The sequence below is a fragment of the Corylus avellana genome, chromosome ca1, assembly GCF_901000735.1.
Source record: "Corylus avellana chromosome ca1, CavTom2PMs-1.0".
Classification (NCBI taxonomy): domain Eukaryota; kingdom Viridiplantae; phylum Streptophyta; class Magnoliopsida; order Fagales; family Betulaceae; genus Corylus; species Corylus avellana.
In genome coordinates this window covers 50,274,868-50,286,601 of record NC_081541.1, presented here as the reverse complement: position 1 = coordinate 50,286,601, position 11,734 = coordinate 50,274,868, and the positions used below count along the sequence as shown (strand labels likewise).

Below are 11,734 nucleotides of genomic sequence, written 5' to 3'. Positions count from 1 at the left end.
AATAAAAAATTAATATTTTAATGAAGTGAAATAGTGCGTTTTAATTTAACTAACGGCTATTAAAAATTTTTGATAGCAAAAATTTTATTGTCATTTATATTAACTCAGAGAGTAAATTTTTGAAGAAAAAAAAAATTAAAAATTTAAAAATTTTGGAGGGTTAACTCAATAATTTATTATACAAATACCTAAATATCTCTCTTTAAAAAAAATAAAAAACAAAAAAACACAAAGTCTCTGGTGATTTTACGAACCCCCAGGCCCAAAATCTGCTGATACACTTCCCTATCCGTTCGCTTCCCGCACCCACAGTAAACCCCCCAACTTTGTACCGATGCGTTGCGCGTGTGCTCCATCTGAGCCGTTAAACTCCCTCCATCATGCCTTCCAGCTATCGCTTCCTCTGCCCAAGAACCAGAGATTCAGACCCATAAATTTTCTAGGTTCTTGAGCGTCTGCTCCGCTTCCTTTGCCCCAAGAACCAGAGACTCAGACCCCTCCAAATCTTTTCACTTTGTGCTTCTCCCTCCTACCCAAACGCTCATCTTTCTACGAGAAGCAACGTCGTTTAGATTTCGCCACTGGCATGAGCGGTAATCATTCAAGTTACAACCTTTTTTTTTACTATCCTTAAATAATTAGCGAAAATTTGCATTAGGCCATGTTTGTAACTTTGAGTGTTAATGTGTTTGTACAAAGTTTCCATTTCAGTTCTATACCCTTTTATTGATGTTTCTGTATCTGACAGAGTATTGTGTGTTTCAGGGGAACCATCTAAGTTTATGGAGACAACATGTGTTATTCAGAAACCCCAAAAGAAGCAGAAACCGAATGGGAACCCCAAATGCTTGGGAAACTTACCGGATGAGGTTCTTCGACACATCCTTTCGTTTCTTCCAACAACAGATGCCGTTAGGACAAGCGTACTTTCTAGAAGGTGGGAGTACCTTTGGGCTTCTATTCCCAATCTGAATTTTGGGAGACAGCCTGCAAATAGAAATCTTTTGATGGATTTTGTGGAGAGGGCGCTTTGTCTTCTTGATTCATCCGTTATCAAACGATTATCTCTCTCTTGTGATGTGCTCGGAGATGCTTCTCGTATTAATACGTGGATCTCTACTGCAGTAAGGTGGCATAATGTTCAGGAGTTGAATGTTCATCTTGAAAAAATAGAGCGGTTTGTTCCACTTCCTTATTGCTTATTTAATTGTAAGACACTCACAAGCTTGCACCTTGATATGATGTATGTCCTCAAGCTTCCCACTACAATTTATTTCTCAAGTCTAAAGATTTTGAGCATCCAAAGGGTTACATTTCTGAATGAGTACTTGACCCGGAAGCTTTTTTCTGGTCTGCCAGTTCTTGAGGAGCTGAAATTAAGAAATTGCAGCTGGGGTGATCTCAAGTTTGTTAGTATTTCTGCTCCCAAGCTACATAGATTGTTCATATTTGAAAACGATACAAGAAATAGAGATTTTGGGAGTCCTAGTGATTTTTGTCAGGTAACGATTGTTGGAGATAGCCTGAAGAAATTTTGTTACATCGGTAATCTGACCGGCGAATATTGCTTATGTAAGTCATTCTCACTGAAAGAGGCATATATGAAAGAGGCATATATTCATACAACCTGGGTCAGTCTTTCAGAACGAAGAGAACAAATTGCTCTTCGCATGATTAAACTTCTTATAGGGCTCTCCAACGTAGAACAACTAACCCTCAGCTCTTACACGATTGAGGTATGCCCGTCTTCTCTCTTTGTAAATTCAAAATTTACTTGCATTGCTTGCATAAATGTGGAGTGGTTTAGTGGTAAAATTGGAAAGGGTAAAGCTAACGTCATATAAAGGAAAGTTGTCATTCTATGTTTTAATGCCTTTTAAGTTGACAGACGTTAAGCCTCAAATAAATATTATGTTGTAGATTTTGGTTTCTCTTCAATTTCAAAGAGGGTTTGTGTTTGGTGATTAACCATTTGTTTGCGTTGTATGAGAATTATTGTTTTTGTAATACAACCAAATAGGATTAGTATCTGTAGATCTTTTGGGAAACCATTGGATGATGAAAGTTCCTATATGTCGTTTGTATTCCTACTCCTTTGTGTTATTGATATTAAACACACAATACTTTTAGCCATTTAAAAAAAAAACAGAAACTTCTTTATATTTTTAATAGTTGAACCAGTATTTTAATTATTATTTATTTCTTTTCCTATGCTTAGCATATGATGTATGCAGCAGGACAGCTCCCTCATTTGCCTATGTTCAATAGTCTGATGATTTGATAATCGATGAAGTTGTTTGTCTTGACTGTCCATAACTAGTGAAGATATTGCAAAACGCTCCTTTTCTTAGGACTCTTAATTTTTCTACGGTAATCTCACCTGAACTACATTGTTTATTATCTTGTGTATGTTTCATCTTACTGCTTATTTAACTTGATCGGTAAATTATTTATGTTGCAATGATCATTTAGGGGATTACTGAATGGTTTGATTGGATATGGGACCCAGTGCCTCCATGTTTCTTGTCCCATCTCAAGTGGATTAAAGTAAGTTATTTAAAAGAAGAAAATGAGGAAGAGCTTTCTGCGGTGAAGTTTTTGCTCAAGAATGCAGTTGTCTTGGATGAAATAATTATAACTATTACAAAGTATTATGAAGTAAATTTGGAAGCGCAGTTGAAGGTTGCTAAACAGTTGTTAGCACTCCCTAGAGGATCACAAAATTGTAAAATCATTTTGGAATGACCTTTTCTTGAGAAAGCAATCTAGAAAAAAGCTATTAAATTTCTGCTAAGGTGGGAAATTCGTGAAAACAGAGGAATCCATTGTGTATAAGGTGGGAAATTCGTGCTAGAATTATGGCGAAGGGTGCTGAGTCGAATTTGGAATCTCTCTTGAAAGCTCTTTGATTGAAGGCTGCTGGAGTAGTCCTAAAAACAGTGGGTACTTCCATAATCAAATCAAAGCTTAAGAAAATCCTACTCCAGTCAACTTTGATTTTAACAGCTCAATAGGAATACTCAAAAAAGTTTCTTGTTTACTTCTTGATGACATGGATACTTTCATAGGAGAAGCCATGAAAACTTTCGGTCCTTGAGAAAAGTTGACTGGAGTAGGATTTTCTTAAGCTTTGATTTGATTATGGAAGTACCCACTGTATTTAGAGATTAATTATGTAGTACGTAATTGGGTGCTTGGATTTTGTTGGGTTGAAGTTTGAGCATAATTCGTGCATTCTCTTTCAGATTTTGGAGTGAATAGAAAAAGGGGGAAGGACTCTGCGAGAGAGTTGTCCTTCGTTTGAGGGGGAGTCTCAGGATGCTGCAGTTTTGAGCTTGTGATGTATTGGTTTTTATTGACCTTGGACATTTTGCTGTGTTTCTATTGGCAATTGATTTGTTGGGCTATGTTGATTCACGTAGAGAAATCCTCTAAGTGTCAATTTTTTTTTTTTTTTTTCCCACCTCATATGGCCTGCGATGGATTCCTCTGTTTTCACCAATTTCCCACCTTGGCAGAAATTTAATGGCTTTTTGTCTAGATTGCTTGCTCAAGAAAAGCTCATTCGAAAATGATTTTACAGTTTTGTGATCCTCTAGGGAGCTCTAACAACTGTTTAGCAACCTTCAATTGCATTTCTAAATTCACTTTAAAATACTTTTTAAAAGTTATAATTATTTCATCCAAGACAACTGCATTCTTGAGAATAAACTTCACTGCAGGAAGCTCATACTCATCTTCTCCATCATAATTACAAACTTTAATCCACTTGAGATGGGACAAGAAACATGGGTTCAATATCCAATCATCATTTCCCCTATCCGGCACCAGACTAACCCCTAAATGATCATTGCAACATAAATAATTTATCGATCAAGTTAAATAAGCAATAAGATGAAACATACACAAGATAATAAATGATGTAGTTCAAGTGAAATTACCCCAGAAAAATTAAGAGTCCTAAGACAAGGAGTTTTTTGCAATATCTTAAGACAATTAAGACAAACATCTTCAACGATTATCAAATCCATCAGGTTATTGAACATAGGCATATGAGGGAGGTGTCCTTCTGCATCCGTCAGAACCTAAGCATAGGAAAAGAAATGCATAATAATTAAAATACTGGTTCAAGTCTTTGCCAAGCAAAATAAAAAGAAATTTCTGTTTCTTTTTTTAAATGGGCAAAAGGATTTTGTGTTTAATATCAATAGTACACAGCCTAAGAATAGGAATATAAACGACATATAGGAACTTTCATCATTCAAAAAAGAAAGCATGAGAGTAGCACTTATCCAATGGTTTCCCAAAAGATATACAGATACTAACCCCATTTGGTTGTATTACAAAAACAAGAATTCTAAACAAGGCAAACCAATGGTTAAATCACCAAACTAAAACCTTCTTTGAAATTGAACAGAAACCAAAATCTACAACATAATAGTTATTTGAAGCTCGCAAAGAATTACAGGAACTTTTTTTGTGACAAGTGTCAAAACTTTAAAGGCATTAAAACATAGAATGATAACTTTCCTTTCTATGACATTAGCTTTACCCTTTCCAATTTCACCACCAAATCACTCCACATTTATGCAAGCAATGCAAACGAGGGTTTAATTTTTTCACCAATATGTTAATATTTAGAGTTAATTTTGAATTTACAAAGAGAAGGCAGGCATACCCAAGTTGAGCGACCGCCAAGTGTTAGTTGTTCTACGTTGGAGAGCCCTACAAGAAGTTTAAGCATGCGAAGAGCCCTTTGTTCTAAAAGGGTATCCTCCCATTTAGTATCAATCTCTTGCCTTTTCTAGTGAGAATGAATTATATAAGCAATATTCGGCATTTAGATAACCGTTGTAATAAAATTCCTTCAGGCTATCTCCAACAACCCTTATCTGACAAAAATAACTAGAACTCCCAAAATGCATCTCTTTTTCAAATATGATTTGTGAATGTAGTTTGGGAGCATAAATACTCACAAACTTGAGATCTTCCCAACTGCAATTTCTTAATTCTAGCTCCTCAAGAATTGACAAACCAGAAAAAAGCTTCCAAGTCAAGTTCTCATTCGAAAATGTAACCCTTTGCTCAAAATCTTTAGACTTGAGAAACAAATTGTAGTGGGAAGCTTGAGGATATACAACATATCAAGGTGCAAGCTTGTTAGTGTCTTACAAATAAGGAAGTGGAACAAACCCGTCGATTTTTTCAAGCTTAATATACAACTCCTGAACATTATGTTGCCTTACTACAGTAGAGATCCACGTATAAACACGAGAAGCATCTCCAAGCACATCACAAGAGAGGGAGAATTGTTTGATAACGGATGAATCACGAAGACAAAGCGCCCTGTCCACAAAATCCATCAAAAGATTTCTATTTGCTGACTTTCTCGCAAAATCCAGATTGGGAATAGAAGCCCAAAGGTACTCCCACCTTCTAGAGAGTAAGCTTGTCCTAACGGCATCTGTTGTTGGAAGAAAGGAAAGGATGTGTCGAAGAACCTCATCGGGCAAGTTTCCCAAGCATTTGCTGTTCCCATCAATGTCCTCTTCTTCATTCGGTTTCTGCTTCTTTTGGGGTTTCTGGTTCATTTTGTCTGTCAGATCAGGGAAGAGGGTCTCTGGTTCTTGGGCAGGGGAAGCGGAGCAGATGCTAAAGAAGCTAGAAAATTGATGGGCGGGGCGTTGAAGAATTACGAGGTATTGGGAGACAGATGGAAGGCATCAGGAGGGAGTTTAACAGCTCAGATGGAGCACACGCGTAACACATCTAAGCACGTTGATGGATGGAAGAGTTGGTCCTATTTTCTTCAATGCCATCCAATTCACCACCCACAAAGAAATTTATCTTAATTATAATGTAAATAATTATTATTAAGATGGAAATTTGAATGGGTACAAAATTGGGAATTTTATTTCTGTATGTATTAGTTTATAATGTTTTTTGTACGGTTGATAATAGAAGATAAATAAATCTATGTTATTGATCGTATCTTCATTCATGTGTTTTACTCGGAAATTGTTGTCGGAAAGGCTTTTAAGATATATAAGCTTTTTGAGCATGTTGCAACCTACGGGAGGTTTGGCCTTGATCCTTATGCATACTAAAAGTATTTTTTAAATTTTTGATTGCCAAACAGACAAATTTTTGTTTGACACAACTTTTTACGTACTAAAAGTACTTAAATTCTTTAACGTAATTACAAACAAATTGTAAGTATTTGCGCCGCTTTACGTGCTCAACTGTCGTAGGGGGGAAGCAATATGTTACAAAGACCGCTAGAAGTGATGTTACAAAGACTTCTAGAATTGTATTTAAAAACAACCACTCTATTTTGTGTTGAGTCGTAAATCATCGCCAACATTTCTACTCAGCTGATGACAGCAAGAGGGGATGTACATGTATGAATTAATGTAGTCCCATTTTTTTTTTCTTTTCTTTTTTCTTAAAATGTCCCTTCATAGTTAGTAAGATATCATTGTCTTTTGTATAAATAGACTTTTGAGTAGTGTCTTTAACATAAAATGTCTTTTCAAATAATTCAAATTTCATTGATTTATGTATGATGTGTTTACAACCAGGGACAGATCCAACTTAAACTTTGGGGGACCAAGGGCCAAAATTTTTTTGGAAGGGACCAATTGCCAAAAAATGCTTTAAATTATTATTATTTTTTTACCTTAATTTTTAATTTTTAATTTTTTGTAATTTTGGAGGGATCAGGGCACTGCAGGTTCCCCCTAAATTTGTTTCTGTTTACAACTCTTTTCAATCTAAAATTTCAAAACATTTCGAATGGGTGCATTGATATAATATATTGTAATTATCAAGTCATCCGTATTCCTTTCTCTATTGAAAATAATTGCAATATTACAACTATTACTTTAGTTTTGATAAAAGTCGCATTAACTTAAATATTATCTTAAAACATTTTGCTCTAACCAAAAGTCACTTTACTGAAGAAAGGCCATACTTAAAAAAATAAGAACTATAAACAACAATTTTTTCAAATAAAATTACTTTAAGAATAAGTCAAATCCATATAATAAATTACCTTTATCAAAAGGGCCTAAGCATTCAATTGCATTTAAATGCTACAGTTTAAGCCGTAATTATCATTTCGAATTAATGTTCAAAATAAGAAAGTTTTTAAAGCGGAGAAAAACAATGGTTCCAAAATCATGTGTTAGAAGACATATGGTGGTGATGACGGGAATGCTCACCCTTATTCTCTTTGATGTGTATGCCAATGACCTTGCATTTTGTCCATCTTCATCTCCCATTCCACTTTCTAATTTCTCTGAACTTGATGAAGGAGCAGGAGCAGGAGACCTCAGAATTTGCTTTATAAAAGTAGTTAAACGTTGCATATACATGAGGAAAAAGATCATATACATGACAAGGAATATTATGAGGCAGCTTGCTTTATTGAGGGTTTTCATGAATGCATACATGATAAAATTAATGACCCAAAAATGTTGTATGAAACTCACCTTTGCTCCAACGATTGCAAGCACACAAACAACATTCGTCGCGGCATGCTTGAAAAAGTCCGTGTGATAAGATGTTTAGCCAAGTGTTGTGACAATTATATCATGAAGAACTCAGATGTCATTCATATGCAAACATAGAATGTATATAAAACACATTCTCAGATATGCATGGGTGCTATTGAATTCACCTTTTATGTCACACAAAAATACTTTTTAGTCATAAAAAAAAAAAATAAAAAAAACTACTTGTCACTTCTCTCCACCTCTTTGTTATTCCTTTGTCGTTTCTCATCTCTCTCTTTCAACGCTCTCGATCGATCACTGGTTTGGCTGAGAAGGAAAAATCTGTGTTAATTTCCACTTTCGGTCTTCTTGTTCCATCATATTATTGACTTCTCCTTAGAGTACCAAAAATCTCTTCTAATTTCGAATTTTTTATTAAATCTTTTTAAATTTTTTTAAAAATATTTATGTTTTTTATTATAAAAATATAAAATAAAAAATTGCAAAGTTCAGGTGTTGATAAGAATTTAATCGAATTTGTAAAAATTGAGAATTCGATACTCTAAATTGAGAGTTTTTAAACATTAGGAAAATAATTTCCAAATGTGTGTAAATTCATGAAGGTTTTGTGAAGTTTCTCCAATTTAAAATCTCTTTTCTTTGGATGAATCATATGCTCTTCTTTGAGGCATATGAAACCACTCGTGCATTAATATGTCCGAGAATAGTTTTGAATTTCCACCTCTTCTTCTTTCCATAGCAGCGGCACCCCGACTTCGCCAAATAAACTCTACTACAAAAACGTCAGTTGAAACTTACGTTTGACTTGGGTTACATTTGGAACGCATAATAGTTATTCAATTAGAAGGAAAAAAAAAATAGCGTGTTAGAGTATATAATAAGGATTTTACACTTCAGGTATACGAAAAAAAAGACAAAAATTTCCTTTAAATTGGTTTGGAGAAAATTTCTTTTAATCTACTCCAATAAGTGACAAGTGTCATCTTTCACATTTTTTTTTTTTTCTTCATATTTTAAGCATCATTTATTGTCATTCCATTAATCTAGAAACTCAAACATTAATTTTTTAAAAACCCAATAATGTTTAAAGACACTTATCACTTATTGAAGTGGGTCGAAGAAAATAAAAGACTTGTAACATTACTCTAAACCTCATTAATGTACTTGTCTCTACTTAGCTGTTCAACAGTGTAGAATAACCAAAGGCAAAAGAGGAGGCCATAATATTGGTATGCTTTCTATATATAAATTTTTCAGCCTACCCAAATTTTCTTTATTCCTGTTTTCAATTCTCAATATTATTCTAAAGAATTACAAAGAATTTCCTGTTTTCAGTCCATACCATCCTTCCGGATAAAGCTCTTCATCAAGCACAAGTTTGGTTTTAAGCTAAAGGAGTTTAGGCCCAACCGTAAAAATGGAGCCTTTGGGCTCTTCAACGATCGATGCTGTGCACCGGTAGACTCGGCCGTGGCCATGCCTAATGAGAAAAACAGAACTAGAGCTAGCTTTTCCATTCCCCCCTTTCAGTACTGGGGAAAAAACAAATGTAGCATTGAATCAAATTTTCTGCAATTTCCCTGCCCTCTCTCCTTCTCTGTGCGCAGGGGAATTGCTATCGTAATCCTTCCATTTCATGCTAATTAATGAGCATGTTGCATGTAATTAACCTCGTAACCAATGGCCTGACTTCCCGTTCTGACTCTGCCAGCTGGGGGGGGTGTGTGGGAAGAGGGCAGTGCCCTTCACGGGCATGCCAACTGTTTGACAAAAGGGGCTTTCAATGACAGCAATTTAATTTGTGACAATTCTGTCAGTTGAATTTAGTCCCGAACAAGACACACAATGTGCTATATATATGCTTGCATTTAGATTGGTCCCCGTCATGAAATTAACCTCTTTGTAATTTCCTGTGCTAAGGTTAATTTAGAGACAACCAAAGGCAAAAGGCAAAAGAGGAGGTATGCTCTCTGTAAAAATTTCCTTTTTTATTCTTTCAATTCTTACGTTGTTTTGTTTTTCTTAAACTATTTTATAGCTGTTCAACAATATTGAAGGAGTGCAATAGCTTGATCACCAAAGGCTGGTGCAAATGCAACCTATGATTATTCAATTTTAACAAGGTGGGTTAATTAAGGTTGTTAATTTCTTTAGATCCTAAAGTTTTTGTTGTTGTTTCCTTTTAATTGGCTTGTTCTTTTTGATCTAGTTTTTTTCCATTTGTTCAGCGCAAACCATAGAAATTAGAAACAGAGAAGGTCATATGAAACCAAAAACCATGCAATGATTTTCATGCATGCAAGCGGTTCAGAGAGATGCAGATTAATAGAATTCCTACAAGAAAACAGTCATCTGAATAAAGAAGACTTCAACTTCATAATATATTACAAGGCATGATTTGATCATTCTAAAATATCAAGAATTCAAGGTGTGCGTGGCACTACAATAAAGAACACACTCATGATCAGTCAGTCTAGCTACTACTGTGCTTCAGTTGATCAAAGTCATGCAAGGATTCTTCTGGAAGAGAACCCAGGAGGAGGAGGCAGATTTTTTCGGATTGACTCAAACCCAGGAGGAGTAGGAGGCAGAGTTTTGGGCAATGACGGTCTCTTCGCAATTGGTCCAAACCCAGGAGGAGGAGGAGGCAGAGTTTTGGGCAATGACGGTCTCTTTGCAATTGGTTCAAACCCAGGAGGAGGAGGCAGCTTCTTTGATACAGAAAAATCTAGAGCAGTTTTTGTAGATGGCGGCAGAGCTTGAGTCTCAAGGAGAAAAGGATGATGCAGTAGCATCTCAGCCGTCCATCTCTCTGTTGGGTCCCATGCAAAACACCTCCGCAAGAAATCCTTCCCAATCTCGGACATGGTTTCAGGTATGTTGGGTGACTCCGTAGCAATTTGAATCACCAAACCATCCAAGCTGCCTGTTGAGTCCCATACCGGCTTTCCGCTAATCATCTCAACCACCACGCAACCCAGAGACCATATATCCAAACAACCTTTGATTTCACCGACTAGAAAAGATTCTGGAGACATATAAAGTGGTGTTCCTCGGAAATCATACCTTTTTGTCATGAGCTCATTCAAATCTCCAGGAATCTTGGATAACCCAAAGTCGGTGATCTTCACACTTTTGCTTCTTGCACCGTGTGGAGAAGAGAAAACAAGAATGTTCTCTGGCTTAAGATCGCAATGAACGTAACCCTTTTCATGGATGCAACGGAGGCCCTTGAGAATCATTCTAGTGTATTTTTTGACGTCAATTTCATCCAACTTTCCTCCACTTGTTTGTATTAAATCATGGAGGGTGCCTCCCGATGCGTACTCCAGAAGTAAATTGTAGAACCACAAGCCACCTTCATAGCTGATATCAAACCCCAACCCACGAACAACTTCAGGACAATTAACAAATTCTTGGAGGATCTCCGCCTCCTTCATGAGCGAAAATGATTTCTCAATAACCGCAGACTTCACAGCGATAAACCCAGATGAAGAAGAACCAGTAGTGTTTGTTGTTGCCATTGCTAAGTGTACTGTACCATACGATCCTCTCCCAAGAACTTTCATCTTGAACCACTTCATGGGTGCGGAAGGGAAGCATGGATAACCATCCATCGATCTTCACATGAAAAGGGAAACCAAAGAAGAAAATTGGAAACTGATGGATCGGTCGGTGTTTGTGAGTAGAAATTTGATGTGAGCAAGGATTTCTAGTGTTGATCAGAGTGTTTTATATCTGCGTTAAGTCGGTGTAATGAAGGCGGTTTATAAACATAAACCGACTTTCAGAGCTTTCCTTTTCCTTTCGTATTACATGCTAGGCGCCAGCTGTTCCATTTTTTTTTTTTTTTTTGGTTTTCAATTTATTTATTTATTTTGTGTCCAATATGGTAGCTGCTTGAATTTCACTTTGTTCCCAACTGTTTATGTTAGTATAAATCACACATGGCAGTAATTTAGTTTGTGTATACACACATGCATCTACGTTAACTAGGGCTAATAATTTTTTATACAACCTGTAAATTTGATACGAATCAAATATGAACTTAACTGATTAGAATTTAGTACAATTAAATACGGATCAAATCAGTTGTTGAGACATTTAAAAAATAGGTCAATTTCGTATCAATCCGCATGACCCTACGGCAAACTCAATGAAAGAGACAATGCTAAAAAAAAAAAAAAGAAAAAAAAGAGTCCATAAATAATCCCAAA

General features: G+C 35.9%; 2 protein-coding genes across 5 annotated transcripts; one reads left to right on the top strand and one right to left on the bottom strand.

Moving 5' to 3' along the window:
* Positions 1–290: 290 nt before the first annotated feature.
* Positions 291–5,323, top strand: LOC132178980 (F-box/LRR-repeat protein At4g14103-like). 4 transcript variants are annotated; one of them, XR_009439879.1, is made up of 3 exons: positions 291–593; positions 766–2,370; positions 2,473–2,550. XR_009439879.1 is itself a non-coding variant. In XM_059591603.1 (3 exons), exons 1-3 carry the CDS (start codon positions 587–589, stop codon positions 5,252–5,254), a joined length of 981 nt encoding a protein of 326 aa, XP_059447586.1. In that variant the 5' UTR covers positions 291–586; the 3' UTR covers positions 5,255–5,323. The 4 variants fall into 4 exon arrangements, 3 of the variants coding, with proteins under 3 accessions (XP_059447586.1, XP_059447566.1, XP_059447577.1); XM_059591603.1 differs by lacking the exon at positions 2,473–2,550 and adding an exon at positions 5,252–5,323 and having other exon boundaries at positions 766–1,736; XM_059591583.1 differs by having other exon boundaries at positions 766–1,736; positions 2,473–5,167.
* Positions 5,324–10,021: 4,698 nt separating this feature from the next.
* Positions 10,022–11,101, bottom strand: LOC132174369 (mitogen-activated protein kinase kinase kinase 20-like). The gene has a single exon (XM_059586039.1). It carries the CDS (start codon positions 11,099–11,101, stop codon positions 10,022–10,024), a length of 1,080 nt encoding a protein of 359 aa, XP_059442022.1.
* Positions 11,102–11,734: the final 633 nt, after the last annotated feature.